The sequence below is a fragment of the Myxocyprinus asiaticus genome, chromosome 49 (genome assembly GCF_019703515.2).
Source record: "Myxocyprinus asiaticus isolate MX2 ecotype Aquarium Trade chromosome 49, UBuf_Myxa_2, whole genome shotgun sequence".
Lineage (NCBI taxonomy): Eukaryota > Metazoa > Chordata > Actinopteri > Cypriniformes > Catostomidae > Myxocyprinus > Myxocyprinus asiaticus.
The window spans coordinates 24,625,096-24,650,936 of record NC_059392.1 but is presented as its reverse complement, the minus strand read 5'-3'; the positions used below and the strand labels follow the sequence as shown (position 1 = coordinate 24,650,936).

Genomic DNA, 25,841 nt, shown 5'->3' with positions numbered 1-25,841 from the left:
CGTAAGGCTACTGAAATGTCTGACCACACTGACAATGTAAAAAAACTCCATCTCAGCAGATTATACAGAGTTATTGTCCATTTTATCCTCCCCGGTGGTCCGAGTGATCTCATTCGAAGCAGTGGATGTCACAGCACCCATAAAATAGACTGTCATGGCTTGCTGTGAAGCAACCTTAAGTATTCCAACATTCGGACTGCAGATTGGAGCCTAATTCAAGGTGTCAGTGGAGCCAGTTTGTTTAAAATTGGATGATTATTTTGTCTTTTGCCTCTTCCCTTTATGTATGCTCTTGTATGCTGTATTTGGAATGCACTGTCTTTCACTGGGGGAAGCCTTTTTCCTTTTGAGTATTTATTCTTTGATGGGTTTGTTTGCTGACCAGTCCCAATATGAAGGGCGATTATCAAAACATAAGGGTTCACAAGTGACAATTTTTTTTTTAAATCAGTGGAAAAATATTAGTCACTAAATTCTGTTTTCAAACAGGTTTCTAAACACTCCTCCATTTGCCATCGGTCGGCCAACATGATAGTGCCACCCAAAGCTCTAGGGACTGGTAAAAGCTGAAGTGTGTAATTTATGCGCCACTAGCGTCGCCAAAAATCAGTTCCTTTAAATGTGAAGAAAAAAAAAATTCAGGTTTCATCTGGGCCTGATTATAAGGAAAGGTACTGTACTCCAGTAGAATTAAGCAAAGTATTTACAGAGAGACTCTTTTGTACATTAGCATGTTCCCAGGGCATTTGAGGGAACATTTATTTACAGCAGCGATAGACCAAAATTAAAGGGACTGTTCTTGCTGCAGTCTGTGAAAGCTGTTCATTAGTTTGAGAACTGTTTTAGCTCACATGACATAAGACCTGAGAGGACATTAATTAAGCTAAAGACCAATTAAAGATTACTTTGAATTCCCTCTGGTAAGCCTTTAAGAGCAATTTGTAGATCCTTCCTTTAAGGATTCTGTCTAGAAATGGTAGATCAATCAGCAGGGGTCAACCTGCTCACTATAAAATTAATATATCTCTCCAGGGTTGCCAGGTCCGTTGTTTTCCTGCAGTATTGGGCTAACTGTGATTCTGATTACAAAATATAACAGCAGACATAATGAAACTACAGGTATAAGGTCTACATATGTAGTAAAAGTAAAAAAAAAAAAATTAAAACAGCAAGGTAGTGCATGCATTTATATTATCCATGTATCCCCCTAAAACCTGTACTGCCTCAGATGAAATAGATGGCATTCTGTCACTTTGTAAATTACAAAAATCTTCTTTCAGTGATGACTTCCACTTTGTCAGACTATTATTATTATTATTTTAATGGTTGTAAATTTGACATTTATTTAAACTTTGAAAATGTTTAATACATCTAATTACATTATACAGTAGGGCTAAAATGAAAATGCATAAGAAGGTCTCTGAACTTTGGTAGGAAAAAAATGGTGTAAACATAGCTTGTTTGCTGGTCTTATCTTGTTTCCCAGCATGGATAGGCCGGTCTGTCTGCACATTTGTCAGCTGGTCAGTCTGGCAAACTAGCTAGACCGGCTGAAGACCAGTTTGCCAAGGCTGAGAGAATAGGTAGACCAGCTTAAACCAGGTTTTGTTTTATTTTTATTTTTTTTTAAGCAGGGAAATCTGTTACATATTTTGAGATTTGATATTGGGTTGGTTTTGAGCAAGTTTCGATTAGTTATTGGGTTGTTTTGGGCTTGTTTTGATTGCTCATTGGGCTGATTTTGGGCTACTTTTCAGACGTCATTGGGCTGGTTTTAGGCTAGTTTTGAGTGGTCATTGGGTCGTTTTTGGGCTGATATTGATTGAATATTGGGGTGTTTTCTGGCTAGTTTGACTGGTCATTGGGTTGGTTTTGCCAGGCAGACCTGGCAACCTTGATTCTTCCAGCATTAGCCACTTGATGGGAGTTAGCTGAGTGAACATTTGCTGCAAGACGGAAATGATTTAAACAAGGATATTTAATCCAAAACAGATAAGTGGGATACTAAATTACTAGGACAGCTTTAATCCTTAAGCTTGACTGAGAAGACCTCTGTGCCTTTTGGATTCTACCTCAACACACAATTACAAGAGAAACAAAGACTGTAGGATGATGCAAAAAAGCTAAATCAAGGATGATAGCAAGCTCCATAACGATGGGTTTTTTATCTATGTTCACAAACTCTGCTGATGCACAGTCCTCTACAATCTCCATATGATTTATCTTTGTCTCTTTTCCCCTAAGGAATTTCAGTGCAGTTCGTTTGAAAGGATGAGAACCCCATTCCGGGAGGTAAGGTTCCCTGTGGAGCTCTCTGACATGCCAAGACCTCAAGGGTCATCCAACCAAGGCAGATAGGGGGGTGCAAGTTGTATCTCTGCTCCAGGTGGGACCTCCGTTATATGAGTGGAACGGTCTTGGCTAAGCATCAGCAGGGTACTAGGGAGGTTTTGACAAGCATGTCAGGAAGGTGTTTTATCAGATATGTGTCCAATTCACTTCAGTCTCTGTGGTGTGGTAAAAATTGTAAGAGGATATTAGGTTCATAACATTGCAGAAAATGTTTGAACTAGTGGTAAAGATCAGCTTTCTTTACTTTGGAAAAACGTTTAATTTTTTTGTTCGTTAACTGTGCATATGTTGATTATTCTCTAAATCCCATGGCATACCTTCAATGTTTGTCATACAAGTCAATTTATCTAGATACTCTTCCATCTTGATTTGAGATTGTTTGATCTTTCACAAGAGCTCTTTCCTGTTTCGCACAGACGGTAAAACGCCACAAGTAAACAATTGTGAGGATTGTAAAGACACTTTCATTGCGCAGAGCACCACATACGCTATTCTAATTCTGGACTAATAAACAGCTCCACTTTACAATGCTAGAGTCAATCAAAAACAATGAAAGACAAATATATACATAATTCAAGACAGCCACATTGTCTCCACACAGCTCAAGTGACCCTTGCTGATTAGGACAATGACAACCATTTATGTTTTGGGCTTCCTGCTGAAAAAATAAACAGGTTGCTGGTTTAAGCTGGTCTGGCTGGTCTCACAAGTGCCCAAAAGCACTCGAAAACCAGGAAATAGACCAGCTTGATCAGGCCAGGAATACAGCTAAGAAGTTCTCAGTGACATTTTTCAGCATGGTGAGTGGTAACAATTTAGCTTGGCTAAATAAAGAATTAATTTCGTCTAAATGATGACGTAGTTTCAGGACACAATATTGCATGTTACTGTTATTTGTCGAAACAGCTGGTTGGGTGTTTAGACGGAGCTTCCATTCTGGCTGCCCTACATGGAGCCATATCCAGCTTAATTCTGGCCTTCCTGGGTTTGGCGCCAGATACCAGGTCAGAACAGATGCATTGAGGGAAGGAAGTACAGTGTGAGTTATTGTTGAGCTGAGAGAGAGTAGGGCCAATTAATTAAGATAATAGAGAGGCACCACAATGGGTTATTGAGTCATTTACAGAGGATGTTGTTTGCTGTCTTGCCAACACACGCACATGGTGAGTGAGCTATTGAGAGAGATTATTTTACAAATAGTCAAGTACAAAGACAGTCTATCTGCATCTCTGGCTGTCTTCCCAAGATCCACCTGCCCAGGTTAGCACAAGTTCAACAGAGTGTAGATAAGTCCCTTTCAGACACGTTATACTTTTGTTTAGACCCACTTTGCAGAGACTAAAGTATCTTTAAAATGAGGATTTCTGTTATGGCCATTGTTCATACTGCACTTAGGGTTAGGAATTGGAACTAACCTCTAAACCTTATTATTAAATCCCAAATCTAGGGACTATAATATCATAGAGACTTGTGGTTGGGCTCTTATCATACCTACTATAACGATGCCCTAGCAACAGCTCAGAACCCCACATTGCAACACACTAATAACCACATTAAGCTCTAACCATAGATATACACTCACTTAACACTTTATCAGGAACACTATGGTCCTAATAAAATGCCTGATGTGGTCTTCTGCTGATGTAGCCCATCTGCCTCAAGGTTCGACGTGTTGTGCATTCTGTGGTTATCTGAGTTACCGTAGCCTTTCTGTCAGCTCGAACCAGTCTAGCCCTTCTCCGCTGACCTCTCTCTTCAACAAGGCATTTCCATCTGCAGGACTGCCGCTCACTGTATGCTTTTTGTTTTTGGCCCCATTCTGAGTAAACTCTAGAGACTGTTGTGTGTGAAAATCCCAGGAGATCAGAGTTACAGAAATACTCAAACCAGCCCATCTGACACAAACAATCATGCCATGGTCACTGAGATCACATTTTTCCCCATTTTGATGGTTGATGTGAACATTTACTGAACTCCTGACCCGTATCTGCATGCTTTTATCCACTGCACTGCTGCCACACGATTGGCTGATTAGATAATAGCATGAATAAGTAGGTGTACAGGTGTTCCTAATAAAGTGCTCTGTGAGTGTACATGCATAGATGGCAGCTGTTCCTTTGGACTGTGATGTGTTTGTCTGTAGTCTTTTCAAGCCAGTTTCCACAAGATTTGATTTGCTATAAACTTTGAACAATACTGTAGATGTAAAAATTCCAAACTAAAGTGAGTAGCCTATTCCTGTGAATTTCCTGAGACTTCTCTTCTAAAACAGCAATGTTTTCATTGCAAACTCCAAATAAGGTTCACTTCAAAACATGGAAAAAAAATTTAGCATGGAAAACATTAAAAATTGCACACAGGCAGTCAATTATTATGAATTGTTTCCACACTAAACCAGTTTATGCAGTGATCTGAGGCATCTCCTCCATTGACATACATTCAAATAGTTAACCTTGTTGAGCGTTCCAAGATGGCGGCTCAGTTGACATATCCGAACAGCCAAAAGTAGTATCTATGTATATCTATGGCACTAACAACCACTTAGAACACCTTAGCAACCACATATCAACACCCTGGCAACCATCCACAACAACTTGGTTTCATAGTGATTATTTTTGGTCCAGCAAGCATCACTCACATTGTCTTAAGAAATGCAGAAATTTAGTTAGATTTGCTAATTGTTATATTAGCCATATCTACCCAAGAAGTGATTTTAAAGTTATAGCCAACTTAATATACAGTATATGCCAAATATTTGCCAATTATATGAAATTTCAAAATAACACCAGCAAGCTTTAAAAAAACGAATAATCAAACTTAATAAATAGTAACTTGAGATGCCAGAAAGACTTGTCTTTGCACTCAATAAGGATAACATCACCATGCAGTTTATAGTTGTGAGCCCCCCATAAGTTCGAGAAGGAGTTTCTGTCTGTCATCCCCCACTGCGAGTCAAAACAGTGACAGCTGCGTGAACAGGTTACTCATCACCACACACCCAAATCCTAACAAAGAAACAATCTCGAGGATTTAAAGAAGCTAATTTAGACACCTCCAACTTCTATTTAACAATACAGACCAAAGCTTGCAAACAAAGTCTCGCCACATTATTTTACAATGCTGAGTTTCATCCATGCCAGCAGCCTTAGGGGCCATTCACACCAAACACATTTTTGCATCTGTCTGCACTATTTTTGAATTGGTTCTATGATAACATGCACTAAACAGATGTTTTTGACCATTGTACCATATCTTTAGCACAAGAAAACATTTGAACTCCCTCCATCTTCCACTGGTTGTACAAACAGATAGTCACGCCCCAAACATTAGCCAATGTTGCTGCGTTGGGCTGCTCAAACAGAGGAATGTTTTTGATAGCACCACCGAGCCACAGTGTTACACTTTTAGGTGAAATTAACCTTCAAATAGCTTACTTATTTGTAGTTGACTCTGCATTTTATGCTGGAATAAGAGAAAGAATTTTAACATTTGAAAATCAATTCTAATTCAGCTTTATTTGGTATTATATTCAAATAACAGTAAATTGGGCATACTGTATTTATAGTGGAACTACACGATAAATAATATGAGAATGGAAAAACTTTTGAATTTCGCAAAAATAACAAACCACCACCTCGCAATCATATTATCCATGCAAACTGCAAATAAAATGAGAAATGTGTTAATCAGGGTTGGCATCCTATTCCTTTTTTCCATATGGAAGAAAGCAAATTAGATTTTTCTGTGGGAAAAGAGATTCTTTTATGTGACCAAGTCAATTTTTTCCAAATACACAGTGGTTCTATAATAGACTTAAACCATGAATCAGTAATACAGACATTGGTGAGTTTCTCGTTGGGTGGTCTGTGCTGTCCTTTTTCTCTTCTTTATTACAATTTATATCTGTCTACAAGCCTAATTTCAAGCCTTTACACCAAAAGGTTCTTAATATCACGAGAAACAAAGTTAGTCAAGTGTTTGAATAGTTCAAATGGTTCTGAAAATTGCATTAAACTCCAATTAACACTCCAAAAGCTCTGATTTCTTAAGGGGGTCGCACACCAGACGCATCTGGCGGATGACATGACATGTTCTAAAATTCAAAACTACTGTTTTAAATGAAGGTACGCACAATGGCTCTGCCACTAGGCATCTGTCGGCACCGCCCAGCTACAACTCCGGAGGCAGCTAAAATTTCTGCCGCGACACGGAGCACAACTCGCATATTTTCCATTAAATTCAACCCAAATCATTATCAAAGGATATAGATTATTTACTTTAGCCTTCATTCTTGAACAAGGGATAAACCTTTTAACTTTTGTGTGTACTGTTTGCAACCTGAACCGCATCGACGTGCCCCGTGTTTGATACCTGTGCCTTGTCCTAGCTGTGGCGTGGCACTTCTTGTCCAGTGTGCGACCGCCTTTAGAAACAATAAACTGCATTAAAATGTTCTAGACTATTTGCAACATGTTAATATGTCACAAACAGGGGCCTGGGTAGCTCAGCGAGTATTGACGCTGACTACCGCCCCTGGAGACGTGAGTTAGAATCCATGGGGTGCTGAGTGACTCCAGCCGGGTCTCCTAAGCAACCAAATTGGCCCGTTGCTAAGGAGGGTAGAGTCACATGGGGTAACCTCCTCATGGTCACGATTAGTGGTTCTCGTTCTCAATGAGGCGCATGGTAAGTTGTGCGTGGATCATGGACAGTAGCATGAGCCTCCACATGCTGCGAGTCTCCGCAGTGTCATGCACAACGAGTCACGTGATAAGATGCGCGGATTGACTGTCTCAGAAGCAGAGGCAACTGAGACTTGTCCTCCGCCACCCGGATTGAGGTGAGTAACCGTGCCACCACAAGGACCTACTAAGTAGTGGGAATTGGGCATTCCAAATTTGGAGAAAAGGGGATAAAAAATACATCACAAACAATCTCTTGATGAATGGTCTCTCAAATGAATTTAATTATGTAGAAGAACCAGCAGAATAACATCAGAAGAGTATAGATAAGAGGGCATTAACCAGATACAGATGCTCCGATAATCAGAAACAGATCTGAATGTATGTATCTGTCCATTGGGACATTCCCAAGAATCTGTAGATATGCATAGCAAGTACAAAGAGCACTGACATATCAGATTTACCAGAGCCAAAAAGTGCAATGATTCATCTGCTCACAAGGGAAAAAAGGTGAACAACATTAAAGTTCTTCTTAACCCCATAAAATGCCATTTGATATCCTTTGATATACAAACTTCAGCTGTTAAGATGGATATCATACCAAATGAAAATTGTCCAACCCTTTCATTTCTGTTGATTCTTTGTCAAGTTCTAAATAAATGACATTAGACTAAGTGAAACCACAGAGTAAGACTTTTTCTATCAAAATCCCACAAAATACTTCTGGGCACAAGATCAGTACTTTTAACAACCCAAAATCTTTAATCACAAAACCAATTCAAGGCATTACTTCCATTAAAATAATCTTTATTTTTTTTTTTTTTTACAAACTTAAATGGACTATTCTGGATTAAGTAAAATTGTGAAGCTCAACAGATGCTATCAATTACCATATAAAAATAAATGTGTTGACAGTTATGCCCTTTCAATGAACGTCTATGGTGCAAGCGTGCCCCATAGAGTTGCCCCATAGAGTTCCATTGTAAGTGCATTTTTGTATACGTTTTTTATTTTGTCTAGTTTTTACAAACTACAAACTCGAGTCAAAATTATTTTAAGTGGCATGCGTCAGTAGTGCTTGTAACTTACCACAGATTTAAAAAAATATAAATAAAAATGTGTTGACCGTTATGTGCTTTCAATGGAAGTCTATGCGGCAAGTGTACGGTCAAAGTTGCCCTATAGAGTTCCACTGTAAGGGTAATTTTGTACTTGTTTCTGTTTTTTACAAAACGAGGGCAGAGTCGCAATTATGTTCTGTGGCATGCTGTCAATAGAGCTTGTCACTCGTACCTTAGATTATTAAGCGACTAAATAAATAATGGGGCTGTCAATCATTTAAAGAGCACCTATTATGGTTTTTATAATATTTCCTTTCATGTAGTGTGTTATATAGCTGTTTGTGAATGTAAAAAAACTCTGCAAAGTTTCAAATATCAAAGTGCACGACAAATGTTATTGACTCCCAAAAGAAAGAACCGATTCTGAACACCTGAAACGAGTCGTTAGTAATTCCAGACTTACTTCTTGTACTAACACCCAATTTGGTTACAAAATACCTGCCTCTGGTCTTTGTCTGCTTGCGAACAGCTTTGGCCCACCCTCAAACACTACACTAAGCTGTAGACCAATCACAACAGACTGGGACATCTGACCAATCAGAGCAGAGTAGGCTCTCTGAAAGGAGGAGTTTAGAATGAATCCTTTAGAACGGATCATTGAACGAGTCGTTTTTGACACTGGGGAAAAAAGGTAATGCTGCAGTTTAAATTATGAGCAAATTAAAGTGTTTTTTTGACCTTGGATGCATGTAAATCTATTGTATGAGACCTTTAAAACAAAATTAGGCACGTTTAAAAACCATAATAGGTGCTCTTTAAAATTCTAATCAAATTAATGACATGGTAGGCTGATTAATCAAACTAATCGCAATTAATGGCACACAGTTATATTTAAAAAATTACAAATTAATTATAAAAAATAATAATTCAGATAATTAAAATGCATTACATTATTGTGGCAGACGAGTAATTGATAAGACTATACAAAAAGTAGCTTTAGAATCCAATACTGTATATTGCTTATCTCCATATTATTGAACATACTGTAAGCCTATCACTTGCCTACAGTTCACAGCAATCCATTTTGCAACTGGATTCATCAGTCAGTCCGAGATTTATTATAAGGGCTTTTCTAAGGATGCGTCAATGTACACCTGTGTCAGACGGATGCTTTTGGAGCATCTCACTTTGGTTGCGTAATGTCATAAACATACCATTTTTAGGTCGCTGTGTCAAATTAAAAGTAGTTTTATATTTAGAAAAACACATCTTGAGATCCCTAAATTTGGATTTGCGCTCCAAGCTGTGTTTGAACTCAAGAATGCGTCCTCATCCTTTGCTGTCTGCTGTCGGTGAGTGGTTTACTTGGTTGTTCTCTGTATAAACTGCGTGTTGCCTATACAGCTGGAGTTTTGCTTACTGCCCCCTGGAGAAAACAGGTGGTACTTCAAGCTTGAATTGCTCCGATGGTAGGTATATTCCTTATTAAGGTCCAGGGACATGATTAATTGTGTTTATATTTTATGTAATTAATCGAACTGAAGTAACGTGTTGAATTGACAGCCCTAATAAATAAATACATGTGTTTAGATATATGTGCCTGTCTATGGAAGTCTATAGGGCAAGCATACAGTAACGGTTGCCACATAGACTTCCATTGTAAGTGCATATTTGAACGTATTCACACGCATTTCGGCACACTTTTTTTGTTGTTCAGTCGAAATTATTTGCTGTCAATAGAGCTTGTAACTTGCATTTAACCCAGTAAGTCCATGTCCCTTTAATATACTGTACACTCCAGAAACACATTCTCTGCTGTCAAGTATCCTTATCGTAACAAACACAATAAGTCTGATGGCCAGTAAAATTTATATTTAAGGTTTCTCCTTACCGAGTGACTGGAAGAATTTTCCATGGATTTGTTTAATGCGGATCAAAGCAAACCTGAAGGCGTGGGCCTATGACAAAGTATTAAACTTCCTTGGCAATGGATCTTCAAGTGCACTGCATTAATGGACAGCCATACTGCATCATATCTCCCGTTGAGTCGAGCTATTGTTACTATCAGAACAAAGCGCACTCCAGATAAAACAACAATAGCTCCGGGGCTGCAGTGCTGGCCAGTACAGATAAGGGTCTTGCAGTCACCGCCTGTCTTTTCTCATGTGAGTTCTATGTGGGGACCCCTCCCAACACCAGAACATACTCAATCTGTCCTTTTCCCCTCTCCCTTCCAAGTGGTAAAAGTGGGTGTGAAACACAAACTCCCTCTAACAAGAACACACAACCGTTATCAGATCAGATCCTTCATCTTCTCCACAGTGCAATCCATCAATCGTCAAATCAAAGCAAACCTAATGGTGTCAAATTCTGAGAGATGGTCTTAAAGTTATAAGTCTTATTACAAATAGCTCTGGAATACTGGATTCTGATTAGCTTGTTGACCACTAAACTGTATAATTGACCGTTATCCCAGGCAACCGATTTCCTACATTGCTGTGCTAGTTTCCTTTCTCGTTTCATTACACAAACTCTTTCTTCTCACGTAATTTGAACTCAAATCAATATTTAGTGTCCATTTGTTTATATACAGTATTTAAGTAGCCATGTAATAAGCTGGGTAAAGTACAGTCAGCCAGCCATTATCGCAAAATATATCCCTTTGGTTTGCGTGTTAGGCTTCCGATTATCCCCTTTTGGTTTATTTAATGATTATGACCAGCTGTACATTATTCATAAACTCCTTTTTTTTTTTTATCTTAAACACATACATAAATACTGAGTGTCCCATGTCACTAAACATCTCTTCTGAAATGAGCCACAATGATCCAAAATAATTTTAGAATGTTTCTGTGTATGGGAGGAAATTTACAGCATGTGCAAAGACAGAAACAAACAAATCTGAGTAACACAATACAGTATGAACACCAGCAAACAGGAAAAAGGAAAGAATCAGAGGACAATGAGCATCAGTGACGTCCAAAAAAATTAAATACTTTCAATGTACATCCTGTCTTTTAGTGTTACAGTTTATAAACTGTTAAAAAAAAGAAGATACTTTATCTACTTAAAGTCCTAAAGAATTCAGTTTATTAACCCTTAAAGGAATAGTTCACCCAAAAATGAAAATTCTCTCATTTACTCACCCCCATGCCATCACAGGTATGTATGACGTTTGTTCTTCTGCAGAACACAAAGATTTTTAGAAGAATGTCCCAGCTCTGTTAGTTTATACAATGCGAGTCAACAGGGTCCAGAACTTTAAAGCTCAAAAAAGCATATAAAGAAAGCATAAAAGTGATCCAGTGGTGTAATCCATAATTTTAGAAGCGATATGATAGGTCTATGATCAATATTTGAGTCCTTGTTTACTATAAATCTCCACTTTCACTTTTATATTCTTTTGTTTTTGGCGATTCACATTCTTTGTGCATATCGCTATCTACTAGGCAGGGAGGAGAATTTATACTAATAAAAAATATATATATATATATTAAATATCGATCTGTTTCTCACCCACACCTATCTTATCGTTTCAGAAGATTTAGATTTAACCACTGGAGCCTTATGGATACTTTTATGCTGCCTTTATGTGCTTTTTGGAGCTTCAAAGTTCTGGACCCTGTTGGACCTACAGAGCTGAGAAATTCAGCCTAAAATCTTCAGTTGTGTTCAGCAGAAAAAACACATCTGGGATGGCATGAGGGTGTGTAAATGAACGAATTTTAATTTTGGGGTGAACTACCCCTTTAAATCATGTTTGTGGTCCTGGAGACCCCATGTCCTTTTTTAATAACTTGGAAAAACATTCTTAACATTCAAACACTTCATGACCTTTCTTAATTTTTGACAACAGATTTTAATAAAAAATTTCAAAAGATTGTAACATGTTTCAAAAGTCCTCCATGAAAAATGTTGCATCATTTACTTTTGTTTGGGGTCTCGGAGATTCCAAGGATGTTAAATATGTTATATCAGTACACTCTCTAAAACAGCTTTTACTGTGACACACCTGTAAAACACACTTACACTGGACCTGGGAAACTCTCTGTATAGGCTACAGAAGAGAAGAAAAAAAAAAAAAACATTTATTTACCATATTTTGTAAACCATAAGAGCATGAGGTATATGAAATGATTCAAACCACACATTGAGTACCACAAAGTGCATGGTATAACCATGTTTTATAACATGTTATTATTTTAAGCACCTTGAAGTACCATGTAAATACCATGGTAGATGCATATGTTAATGCATATGTTTATGGCATATGTAATAATGTGTTAAAGTACTATGGTAGGCTATATATCAAAGTACAATGAAAATACCCTCACTATTTCATGGTGCCTTTACATTTAAATGAAGTTGACAGTTTAACAATAAAGCAACATCTAAAAACTCACCCAGATTTACTTCCTCTCTTTCCTTCGTTCTTGAGATGAGTTATTCCACTTTTGGATGCGCTGTCAGTTGATCGCGAAAGGATGCGCAATGAGACGCGTCATTCACTATAATAAAACGCGCAGTGTGCTTTGGAGCGCTGGAGAGCCACTCCTCCTCCTCCTCCTCCTCCTCCTCCAGGATGCTCTGCTTTAGCGCTGACTCTCTCCAAATCCCTCTTTACATCCGTCCACTCTTAGTAAGTGTTGTTGTTTATCTGCCAACAGCAGGCCAGCACATCATCCAGCTTGATGGGTGCGGCCGTTCACACCGAACGCGTTTTACGTTTTACGTCTGCGCAGTTTTAATTGTTTTTCTAAGCATGCATTTGACAGTTGCACCGTGTCTCGCTGCTTTTTTTAGACGTCTTGTAAAGTTTAAAGAACTCCCCTGTTAAAACGCGTCTCGAGACAGCTGCGTTCTGTTCTATTCGTTGCGTTGCGTCGCGATCTTGGTTGGCGCAGGAACGCGTTCAGTCAAGTTAGGTCATAGTATAACCAGAAAAGATTATTGTATCCTGTTTTAAACATTGGTCTACAGTAGCTCCATTAACTATTTGGACACTCATGTCACATTTACAAACATATATCCCAAATCTTCTGAAACCAACTAAAAGCTTTGTGTGAGTAACATACCATTTTTCATTTTAGCAAACTATTTCTTTAAAGGGATAGTTCACCAAAAATGAAAGTTCTCTCATCATGTACTCGCCCTCATGCCATCCCAGATGTGTATGACTTGCTGTCTTCTGCTGAACGCAAACAAAGATTTTTAGAAGAATTTCTCAGCTCTGTAGGTCCATACAATGCAAGTGGATGGTGACCAGAACTTTGAAGCTCAAAAAAGCACATAAAGGCAGCATAAAAGTAAACCATACAACTCCAGTGGTTTAATCAATTTCTTCAGAAGTGATATGATAGTTGTGGGTGAGAAACAGAACAATATTTAATTTGTGTTTTTTATTTTTTATTTTATTACTATCAATCTACACTTTCACTTTCACATTCTTCTATTGTTTTTGGAATATTCTTCATATCGTCACCTACTGGGCAGGGAGGAGAATTTATAGTAAAAGGACTTAAATACTAAATATCACCCACACTTTTATCACTTCTGAAGACATGGATTTAACCACTGGAGTTACTTTTTATGCTGCCTTTACTTGCTTTTTTGAGTTTCAAAGTTCTGGCCACCATACTTTTGCTTTGAAAGGACCTACAGAATTGAGATATTCTTCTAAAAAAAATGTGTTTGTATTCAGCAGAAGAAAGTCATGCACATCTGAAATGGCATGAAGGTGAGTAAATGAGAGAATTTTCATTTTGGGTGAACTATGGCTTTAACTAGTTTTGTTAGAGAATTGTTGTTTGATATTATCTAGAAGTACCATACCTGTCCTAAAGGTTTCTGCTGCAAACCACACTTATCAAAGTACGGTGACAGAAATCAGGCCTACAGTATGTACATTTTATAATATTTTAATTTACTATACTGTAGATTGTTAGCAAAATAATAGTGAAACAATCCAATTTATAAATCATATTTTGCAAATTCAGATGTAGTAGACCCACAATATGAAACGTAATGATCAGATCACAGATAGCGCACAAACATCTCTGAGATGTTTGTTTTAGATCTTTTCATTTGGAAAGCATTGCATTTTAGTAAACTTCACTTGAACATCTTTCAAAGATCAGATTTACATACATTCTAAACCAAAAACATCTCAAAGACATCTACTGAATGTCTGATTGACATCTGAGAAGAAACGTCTTATAGACGTATTGCAGATGAAAAAGCAACCAAAAAATAATGTCTTCCAAATGTAAATGCACACATCAAATAGATGTCTGGATGATGTACGTGTGCTGTCAGGGTGGTGGCATATACAAATAGTTTTTGTCCCAAGTGACTTTATATTTCTCTGTATCCATCATTCTTTGCAAACTGGTCATTTGAATACAGATACAAAAGGAAATACACAACAAAAACGTTTAGTCATTTACAATTAATCAATATATTACAAAATATGATTGCATATTTTACTCTAGTAGTAACATACATCTTAATAAAATTATTTTAGGACATTTGCCCAGAGATAAGACAAACACAGATATTACAAAATACAACAGGAAGCAGGGTATTTGGTCATGTGAACCTTGTTTTCTCTCCCAAAAACAAAGTAATTGTAGTCTTGCCCATTGTAAGCATAGAAAACATGAGTGAGGGGCACCAGCTCAATTGTTTGTCGCTGTAAGACAATGAGAGTAAGAAAATATGACACAATTTAGCATTTTATGTCATCTAGGTCATAACTACGTTCACTTAAACCATAAAATATAGCATTTTCTGCTATTAAGAGTTTTTAAACTTTTACTTGAGATTGAAGGCAGTGCTTCCACCTAGTGGTCAAATTTTTGTCACAGCCATACCTCCTTACTTGTGCTGTTATTCACAGTAATATGGTCATATTTACCCATAATTGTGCTCTACTGTGTTTATACCATTAAGTAGGCCTAGTACACACTCTTGAAACCGATTCTGCTCACCTGTTGCAAGATGCGGCTAACACCAGAATATTTAAGGAGGTGATTCTGGATTGCTCCTTTTGAGGCCTCACAGATGTCCTGGTCAGGGAAGCCCTCTACTGGATAGACCTGCACTCATGCATGTGTTTTTTAAGGAGTGTATTTTGGTCATCGTGTATTAAGCCATATATGATGTAAATGTAGCATTTTATATTGTTTTATATGAAGTCTTTAATTAAATATGGCTATCTGCATGGGAATTAATGGATGAATGAATACCAGGAGGTTTTCATCTACAAAGAACGCTTCCCCAGACACCTTCTCAAACTTCTTCCCTGGGAATTCAGGCACCCGGTCAGGTATAAATTCAAACACTTGGTTCTTCCTGAGAAACACGTTGGAATGGTATTGTTGTAGACACACACTATTGTGAGTTATAAACATTTAAAACAAGAAATGCGAACCATCTGATGCATCTGACTCCTGCTAAAGCTTTATACCCCATTGCCAAGCATTTCATATGTAAAGTACTTCAAGCTTTTATGACCCTTCCCAGCGAAATTAGCTATACACAAGATTTCAAAGAAGATCATGTCAGCCAATTACCATGTAACTGTGAGCTGTATGAAATGCACAAGGTTTCTGTGGCCATTACATGTAAGACAGACTTTGAAACCCTTTCCGTGACATGAGACACACCTGCAAAAATATATATTTTATATCAAAATGGTTCACATAAAAGTAGCATCGAGTGTCTAAACATACAGTTTAAAACTCACTAGAACCTGAATGCTGGTCAGTTTCAACCCAAATTACCTTTTTCTTCCTCGTCCATGGCAGTTTGTGCACCGTCGGTTGCGACTGTGACCAGAACCGTGACAAAACATACAGCGAGTCTAAAAACAAGAAGGTTTTATAATTATAAAAGCATTAAAAATGTCTTGAGTCCGTATTAGGCAAAAACTTTTAATTGAGATCTGGGTAAAATGAGCCATGGGGTAAGATGAGCCACCCCTGCTTTCCAGGTCCCCATATGCAAAACAAAGCATGTGATAGCATTTTCGAGAAGAAGAAATCATTTCACTCTGTCTGTGGTGAAGGAAAGCACTTGGCAAATTTAGTAGCAAATTTATGGCCAAAAATAAAATTTTCACTTTCCGAGTAAATTCGAGAAATCTTAAGGAGAATGTTCAGATATATATTAGAATTTAGTTTGTTTTCTAATTATAATTAGCTATGATGTGACAGCTAGACAAATACATTGAAGTTAGCTAAAGTTATCTGTTTTGTGAAGCTTTTTTTCCATCAAAATGGTCAGTGTGGGGTAAGATGAGCCACTGTTCCATTCGTGACACTTGGAGAATGAAACAGGAAAATGAACACACAATGAAAACCTTTTAAGCTTCTTTTGTTTCTGCTTCAGCAGATATCTTCACTATGGAGGCTGGATCCCTCCTTGACATGAAAAAAACTAAAATAAAAAACTTAATTCTATCTCACAATTGTATATTTATTTCTGTTAATTGCGAGTATATTGTATCTCACAATTCAGAAATATGAACTCGCAGTTCTAAGACAAACTCACAATGAACGTTATTACTTGCGACATTATTATTATTGCAGCTTTTTTTATTATCTCGCTATTGTGACTATATCTCGCAATTACGACTTTATATCTTGTGATTTTCACTTTATTTTTCGCAATTGTGAGATATAACCTCGCAATTACGAGAAAATAAGTTGCAGTTACAATCTAAAGATACAAAACCACGATTGCAACATATAAAGTCACAATTGCAATTAATAAAGTAACAATTTAGATATATAAAGTCAAAATAACCATTCATGGTGGTATAAAAGCACCATACGCAAAAAAAAACAAAAAAAAAAGAAAAGGCAGTTTTTAAGAATTACTATTTTTCAATGTAATAATAAAAGTCCATAAAATTTTATTGTGTAATGTTTAACTAAATTAAATTTATAAAATTTAAAATATTTATTTTTATTTTATTAAAGATTACTCAATTCAATTTGATGGAATTTTGTTATTAAATTGAAATGCATACATTTTGAACTTATAAATAAGTTTTTTACACATTGTAAATTAAAGGTCTACTGATGAACAAAAATGTGATAGTTGATTTAGTTTTCTGTAATCTTAAACTACAGTAGGTTGCCTGTTTAAAGGTCTTAAAATATAGGCTATGTTTTAACCAATTAAACCGATAAAGGCAATGACTAAACCTGGCTCATCTTACCCCATGCCCAGGGTAAGTTGTACCACAAGACATAACTTTTCCAGACAGCAAATCTGTTATTACAAAAGATGTTGATCTGCCAATGAGGTACAACACCAACATTTCAATTGTTACTAATATTACAAGGAAAACTCAAAAACATAATAAGGTAAAAAGTGGCTCATCTTACCCAGGTCTCCTCTACATTGTTTGTATTGGTTTGTTTAAATGAAGATTTTGGTAGAAACCCCCTTTGTAACTATTAGTAGAGAATAATACAGCCAATCCATTAACTGAATAAAAAACACTCATGTAAATATTGTTGTAAAAAATTCTTAGTTACACACTTACCAGTCCTCCTCCATGGCAATTTGTACACCTCACGCGGCCGTTACCATGACATCGGTGACACGGCTGCAATGACAATGCACTAATGCAAGCCATGCAACAAATCAAATCTCAAAAACACATCAAAACACTGCAATCTAAAAAAAAAAAAGTCCCACTTAAAGTGATAAATTAAGAGCAAGAGGCACATAATCTAAAGATTACACATTATTTTGTTGACAGAATACTGTAAATGGAGTACAGTATATAAACACTGGTGGACTGTAATACCTTTATGAATGAAGAGTGTGGCACCCTGACTTTCTGAACAAAATCAGTAAATTTGGGTGGATAGGACACTTGGACGTGCCACGGTGGAGGACTTACTCCATTCTGAGGACCATCTACAAACTGACCTGTGCAGAAAATATTTATTTGATACAGGACTGAAAAATCCTTATTCAGACTTTTGAACTGATGCTGGTTTTAGCTGGTCTCCTAGCCAACTCAGGCTGGTTTTAGAGGGCACTTCAGCTAGTCAGGCTGATAGACCAGATATGTACAGCAGGGTATGTACCTGTGTGCGGCTCTGATTCCCAGACACTTGATCTGGACTCTGTAAATGTTTCCAGGCGGTACTGAAAAGACACAGGATAAATGATAAATTCTTATATAGGAAATGCACAGCATTTAAATGACAACACTTTAATGATCATGAGCATGGTTGGATGTTATTGAGAAGAGTTTTACACGGTAAACTGTAAAAGGATTCAACTCTTTGAAGATCAGATTTTTCGCAGGTTTGCTGCTGTATGTCCACTTTTTACCCACAAACTGCAGTAGAGCATCTCTTGCTACATCCTCTGAGACAGCCGGCACCCTTTAAAAAAAAAAAAAAAACTTTATGGGAAACGTAGAGCAAATTCAAATTAATATAATACTCTATTTACATTTTCCTTAGCATATGACTTGATAAAGTTGCATTAATATAGTGTGAATCTTGTGTACAAAAAGAAAAAGAAATGCTGGTATGTTGTACCCACATAACGTTTGGAACTAAAGCATTTTTGTTATTTTCAGGCTGAGGGACAAGGTCTGCTGGAGGAGGACAGATTTGATCTGTACAGTCTATAAATAAACATACAAACAAAAAATCAGAGAAAATAATAAAGTAAACACCATTTCAACTCAGATTAAAACTATATTAATTACGCATCCATAAGATTAGGCTATTTGGTGTGCCATAAATACTGGTTATTTTTAAATGTGCATTATCACATAAGTTAATTTTGAGCTTTTAGCTTTATACTTAAAGGAACAGTTCACCGAAAATGAAAATTCTGTCATACTGTAATTTACTCATGCTCATTGTTACAAACCTGTATTACTTTTTTGCTTAAGCGGAACAAAAAGGAAAATATTTAAGGAATATCCTGGTCTGTCTCCTCAAAACAATGGCTGTTGATAGTGCCATCTTTTACAGGTGCACTCAATAATTTTTTTAATAATTTGTCTTGGACTTACACTGACACCTAGTGGTGTGGATGCGCATCATTCAAACACAAATGTTTTCAGTTACCGATGCCACTGTAGAAATTCACAATTTACAGTCAGCCATGATTAATTTAATTCATGAGTTAAAGTGTGAAGTAACAGGGTGGTTACAGAGATTGAGCAAGTAGTATTTGGCTGGTCATGTGATCCTAAAATGGCCACCCCCATGAGGGGACCCTCATGTAGAAAAAAACAGCTTTTATAATGTTACTGATATGACATATGCTCATGATTTTATATATGTTTCAAAATTACAATTTAATAGAAGTAAAACTTTTGTAATGAGGAAATAATTAGTTTGTAAATATCGAGTGCCCCTTTAAAGCTTAAAAAAGGAACACAAGTATCATAAAAGTAGTCCATGTGGCTCATGCGTCATATTCCAAGTTTTCTGAAAGTATAAGACAGGTTTAAACGCATGTTCACGCACTTAACAACTCACCAATTCATTTTTTATGTTTAAAGTTGCACTATCTGCTGCCATTGTATTAAAGACGGTTCACAATATTCATTACGTTTATTAAAGACGCCAATCTTGACGCCCTTTGCATGTTTATGGGCGCTATGGGAAAAGCAGGTTCACCAGTGTTGGGTGTAACTGGATTACAAAATAACTTACTGTAATCGAATTACTTTTAGGCACAAAAAGTAGTTTAATGTATTTAAATTCTTGTAATCACATTACAATTACTGACTTTCAATAAAAGTAATTACTTAATTACATTCCTTTGGTTACAAATACTATGTTTGTGTAATACAATTAAAATCTGAACTCATATGTTTATATATGTGTCTGTTTATATTTATTTATGTTTCTGTGAATGCTAAAGGGTGTGCAACAATGAACAAGGAGAATATAGACATTATTTTGAATTTGCTGAGTGGAAAAAGTGTTTTAAAACTTAAAAGTAAAGTAATTAGTAATTTGATTACTTTTACCATTAAGTAATCACTAAAGTAATCTGATAATTTTAGTGAAGTAGTTAGTAATTTGTAATTGATTACTTTTTTGTAAATTACCCAACACTGTTCTTCACACGTGTTGTTTGTGAAAAAACTGTTTTTAGCACTAAACAATGCAAGTTCTCGCATAAACATCTGAGCCACAGTAAACAAGCTCTATTTTTCAAAGCACCCATTAACACGCAACTGACGTCAGTTTTCATTGTTGACATAATTGTCAGAATTAAACAGCATTTTCTGGAAGAACAATTCCTTTGGCAGTCTGATGAGAGCAGTGTTAATAGTCAGGGCTGAATGGTACAGTACTTATCAAGGTCTTTCACCTCCCACTCTATGGTCCTCGTAGCCTGTCACATTGTCCAGCCAGCCGGGGGGCGGAGCAGACGGACCCTCCTCAGGAAGGCTCGGGTCAAAGGAGTCTGGAGCAACAGAGAAATTGTGACATTTCATGTCCAAGGAGGAGACAACATGATTTATCCAAGTACAACGTTCCTGGATCAACATCCTTTGTTGGTCCTGGAACAACATTCCTATGAACCAGTCACTAGTCCTAACCCTAAAATCAGAGGAAAATCTATAATCCTATGCCTAAAATATGATTGGTTGATAGGAATGTTGCTCCAGGATCAACAAGGATGTTCATTCAAAAACATGTACAACTTGGGAAAATTAGATGTAACTTGGAGTAGATGTAGTATAAATTGAAGACACAACCTAATAGAAACTCTCGCACTAAGTCATATGTTAATGCTGTGTTACTAGACAACAGAATATAAACACATATTTCTTAGTAATTTAGTACTCACTGCACAGTCATTAGGGTACTTTCCCTCAGTAATGCTTGTTTGAATGCAACAGCTTTTGGAGTTTTTATATATATATATATATACACACACACACTTACAAACAGCTAAGTTTGCCTTGTGAACAATGCTGCTAACAAGTGGATATAAATATTCGCTTGAGTGGGTTTCCTTCAACAGAGATTGTGCTTAAGATTTTGCATGAAGAATGGGCAAAATAAGGCCTGTTTGCCAGAGAAACAATGCCCTCAAAATATATCAGTGAATGATGGGAGGAGTAGATCGTCTGTCAAATCTTAACTCAGCAATGCACATCTATCAAAATTTACTCTGACAAATTCATGATATTGTCCATTGTGGCAAGTACAAGGCATCACTATTATTATTGCTTATACTTAGACCCAAAACATTTATTACGCCAGTAGCGGTTCTAGCTTGTATGGCGCCCTGGGCGAAACCCGCTTCAACACGCCCCCAAAGTTTTTGACCGGGGGGGGAGGGGGTGTCTGTGTGGGTGCCTCATGCCGACCCCCCCCCACCCCCCTCCCCCCCCCCCCGCAAGATGCCACCCTGGGCAACTGCCCATGTCGCCAATGCCTAAATCTGCCACTGCTTCACGCAATTGTGAAGCAAATGTTTCTAGTTACACAAACTAAATTTCACACCTCGTTGCATTTGGAAATGTGTCAGAGTGCAATTAAGAGTGAAACATACTCTGAAGGCTAGGGTGTACTTCGTTTTTCTTGCACACATATCTGTCTCGGGCATGGTCGAGCGCTCTAGCCTTTTAGAGTATACTCTTTTGACCACAAACTCCTATGGATGCATTCAACATGTGCACTATTTCTGCTTTGTGATACTCTTTAAGGCTAGAGTATACTTACTTTGTATACTAGGTAGTGATGTCATAAAACATTGATATATTAATTATTAATCGGCACGGTATTTTATCTATATATTTTTCAGGCATCGACATATTAAAATTAGCTGACATTTAAATTAGATGCCTAATTTGCATGCTTTCCAACTCACTTGGTTGGCCTCTGTTTAACAGTCTGGTGTAAAATTGTTGGGAGACCACAAGAGGGTGATATAAGATTTACTGAAGCCCGTCACGGGTAGGAAAGGCACAAGTATCACATACACAGGATGGGTTGATGTGGAGCAGCAGATGGCAGTCCAAAATTACAAAGGTTTTTGTACTACTTCAAGAATGACATTGAGCCTGTTTACATGTACGTTCTTATAACGATTATGCTTAATAAGCCGACAACGCATGTGGTCATGTAAACGCAATAAACAGCGTTCCTTTATCGGGGTAAGGTCATAAACAGCGTAAGAATAAACCGGTCGACCATTACGCTGATTTCATGTGGCATGTAAACACCTTTACTGGTTTTCTCACCGGCTTATCCAATGTACACACATGTTGAGCGCATGTCTCTTCGCAGTTTGACGTCAAAAGCAGAGTATAACGCAATTATTTCAAATCTCATGTAAACACGGTTTTCTTGCTTTGTGAGATTTTTTTAAATAAGCTGATATTTGGGAGTAATCAGCATTTTGGTGTGCATGTAAACGGGCTCAATGATGAGTTTGCAGGTTAGTGTATGAAACTGGTGTAACTGCGCAAACTGAACGGTTAGAAATGGCGACGTTTATTATGCAGTTTCTCTGTATGTAGCCTTGAATAATGATTTGGGTCTAATTTAATGGAAAACTATGTGAGCTGCAGAATTTTGACGCTGAGCATTGGCGGTATGCGTGTACCTTCATAGAAAATAACTGTTTAAAATTTTAGAACATGCCAGATGCGTACGTTGTGCGTCCCCCTTTTATGTGCCGTGCACTCTTTACCAAAGTTGTGTTGAGAAATATGTTTGAAATGACAAAAACTATTGTGCAACGAGCAGCCCTATTTATATCTGAAAAAAAAAAAAGATTAAATAATCTGATTATCGATGAGTGAAAAGGGCAAATTGAGACTAAATTTGTGTCACACTAACTGCACACAGAAAGCTGAAGTGCAGTATACTTTGGCCTTATGCAAGTACGTGAAAGCAGACGCTTCTAGCTACGCTTGCTCGATTTTGTGCATTATTGCCTTTTGAAATGTGGCAGACCATAATTCATAACAGAACACAAGAATGCATTGCCACAATGGGCGCTATAACTGACATTAATGTGAACTGTCTGCTTCTGTGGTGAGTTTTCTCTTTCAAGTCAACTACTGTCATGGCGGAGCAATAGTTTGAAGAGAGTATTGCTGAAAAAGTATGTTAAAGTCAATATATTTATAGCAACTATCACGTACAGTTTAATGGAACACACTTTTGAAGCAAATTCTAGCAGCCCTTGAGTTTAAAAATCTAGTTATACTAATATTAAATTATGGCAATATCATTAATTACTCAAGTAATTTTATATTAATAAGTCAACGTGCAGAACTGTAGACATTAAGGCAATAGGGGCTTTGACATTTAATTACTGGGAGTTGGTATTAAAGCACAATACCCTAAACAGTGAATATGCCAAAGACCAATTTATTGGCTGCAACATACAATGAGGGAAAGTACATAACACTCAAACCCCTGAGAATTAGACTCTCTCATAATCTGGTATCTAACTTATAATAGCAGCACAAAAATAACTAGTGTTAACAGAAATAAGTCTGGTGCCTTTGAGTAGCGACTTCTTGTAGTAACACAATTAAGAGCAGTCTACAATAAATCAAATGGTAAAATATCTGTTAACAGCTACTTCAGTCTAAAATAGATTAAATTGGTCGTTGTGCCTTTAAGAAGCTGGTATGTGCATAATTGTGTTCCTAATGACAGACATGTGCTGCTCCTTTGTGAGAGCCAGATCTATTTTAGCAAACAGGATACATTCATTTTTCAAGATAACATTTAAAGTTAACAGTTTCAGACTGTTAATTTGTCCTCGGAATACATGTTTGCTCTTGGAAAGCAGTAAATCTGAAAGCAGTAAAAAAAAAAGAAAAAAAAATTCAAGCAGATTACATTTTGCACTGCACATCTTTTTCAGCAAACAGGTTAGTGAGTTAACTTGACTTGAACCATAAGTTTACGAATGCGTAGATGCCTGAAAATAAACCTGGAAATATACAGAAAGTCTTAGAATTTTGGAAAATGTAAATGAAAGTGAAGAAAAATGAAAACAATATCGTAAGATTGTGGGCAATTTCGAGGTCACTAATTAAATGTATGCAAATTTGTGGCATTAACCATGTTAAAGGGATAGTTCACCCAAAAATGAAAATTCTCTCATCACCCTCATGCCATCTCAGATGTGTATGACTTTCTTCTGCTGAAAACAAAGATTTTTAAATGAATATCTCAGCTCTGTATGTCCATACAATGGTGAACGGTGTCCAAAATGCACATAAAGGCAGCATAAAAGAAATTCATATGACTCCAATGGTAAAATCCATATCTTCAGAAGTGATATGATAGGTGTGGGTGAGAAACAGATAAATATTTAAGTCTGTTTTTCTATAAATTCTCCTCCCTGCCCTGTAGGTGGCGATATGCACAAAGACTGCAAATCGCCAAAAACAAAAGAAGAAGAATGTGAAAGTGGAGATTGATAGTAAAAAAGGACTTACATTTATTATATCGCTTCTGAAGACATGGATTTAACCACTGTTGAGTTGTATAGATTACTTTTATGCAGCCTTTATGTGCTTTTTGGAGATTCAAAGTTTTGGTCACCATTCACTTGCATTGTATGGACCTACAGTGCTGAGATATTCTTCTAAAAATCTTCATTTGTGTTCAGCAGAAGAAAGTAAGTCATACTTATTCAATTCCAGAAACTCTACATTTTTAGACTACAATGAGAATACAACAAATAATTTTTGTCACTAGATGTCAAATGTCAAGTTCAAGTTTTAAAGCATCAGCTGTTAAATTGGTGTTTAGGGGATATAAGGAAGCATATGGAAAAGAATACCTAATGCAATGAAAAAATATTCCAGTGCTATGCAATTACAGTTTATGCTACTCAGGCGTGTAGGTCAGAGTTCTTTTTTGTGCTGGCAACAGACTATGTGAGACTGAATTGTATCCACGTGGTTAAAGACACAGTGACTGCAATATAACTGACAATGTGATCCTCAGTGTGACTACCGTGTATTTCTTAGACAAAATGTTGTTCATGCTTTCCATACTTGACTGTACATGAACTACTGTTTAAAACATGACACATTAAGCATTATATAATGTTTGTTAATGAAAGCGATTATCAAGTTTAAATATATATATATATATATATAGATATAAATACTTTTGCTGTGCATTGTTAAGAAGTTTGGCAAGTTTAATGTCCAGACTGAAAAATGAATGAATGCTTTCTTTGTCAAAACCGTTAGATTGAACACAACAACTGGATTTCACATTGTGCAAAAGAACCAAGTCTTACTATTTCCAAATTCTTGTGCAAACGGGAAGTGTAATAAGTCAAGTAAACTTAAAAGGAAGCATTAGGAACAAAATAATAAAAAATTATAATAAGTATTTGACCTAAAATATACATGTTATGCATTTAGTTCTTAATAACACATCCAAATCTGATTTTGTAAAAACTATATCATGCATTTAAAAGTTCCATGCAAGCTATTTTGGAACACATGATAGGTATATACTGTACATATAGAAGAAAAACAAAACGGCAGAAGACATTTACTGTAAAATCATTAAATGCGTCTGCTCACCTCTGTCTTTGTCGTCCATAACACACACAAAATGTTTGGGAGATTTGCAATGATCCTCAATACACCAGTACTCCACATTTACACATACTGAGAGCTTTTCCTCTGTTTTGAACTGTGGCTGAAAATGCAAGAATGAAGACACGCCCAAGTCTTCAAGAA

General features: G+C 36.8%; 2 protein-coding genes across 6 annotated transcripts in view; both read right to left on the bottom strand.

Annotated features, from left to right (window-relative positions):
• LOC127438193 (semaphorin-3D-like) overlaps positions 1-13,229 on the bottom strand; it is a 98,578-nt gene extending 85,349 nt beyond the window's left edge. For 2 of the 3 annotated variants that reach the window (XM_051693575.1, XM_051693577.1), the window contains exon 1: positions 12,499-13,229. The gene's annotated coding sequence lies outside the window, so the exon portion shown is untranslated. Of the gene's footprint in view, positions 1-9,986; positions 10,147-12,498 lie in introns of those variants that run through there. The other variant, XM_051693576.1, reaches the window with a different exon arrangement.
• Positions 13,230-14,524: 1,295 nt separating this feature from the next.
• LOC127438199 (protein SSUH2 homolog) lies at positions 14,525-25,841 on the bottom strand. Of its 3 annotated transcripts, XM_051693590.1 has the most exons (12): positions 25,683-25,841; positions 20,468-20,563; positions 18,671-18,755; positions 18,378-18,507; positions 18,205-18,265; positions 17,919-18,043; positions 17,652-17,714; positions 15,880-15,959; positions 15,670-15,762; positions 15,343-15,448; positions 15,085-15,192; positions 14,525-14,786 (listed from the first exon to the last, which is right to left on the bottom strand). In XM_051693590.1, the coding sequence occupies exons 1-12, from the start codon at positions 25,699-25,701 to the stop codon at positions 14,652-14,654; spliced, it is 1,101 nt and encodes a 366-aa protein (XP_051549550.1). In that variant the 5' UTR covers positions 25,702-25,841; the 3' UTR covers positions 14,525-14,651. The 3 variants fall into 3 exon arrangements, with proteins under 3 accessions (XP_051549550.1, XP_051549551.1, XP_051549552.1); XM_051693591.1 differs by lacking the exon at positions 15,670-15,762; XM_051693592.1 differs by lacking the exon at positions 25,683-25,841 and having other exon boundaries at positions 20,451-20,563.

Bases quoted from the DNA above. Each gene is read 5' to 3' on its own strand.
- LOC127438199 (XM_051693590.1), bottom strand. The intron at 18,756-20,467 runs GTGAAAGACCTT...GTTTATTTATAG, and splicing joins CGAGGACCATAGAGTGGGAG to ACTGTACAGATCAAATCTGT. The intron at 18,044-18,204 runs GTACATACCCTG...TTTTCTGCACAG, and splicing joins GGAATCAGAGCCGCACACAG to GTCAGTTTGTAGATGGTCCT.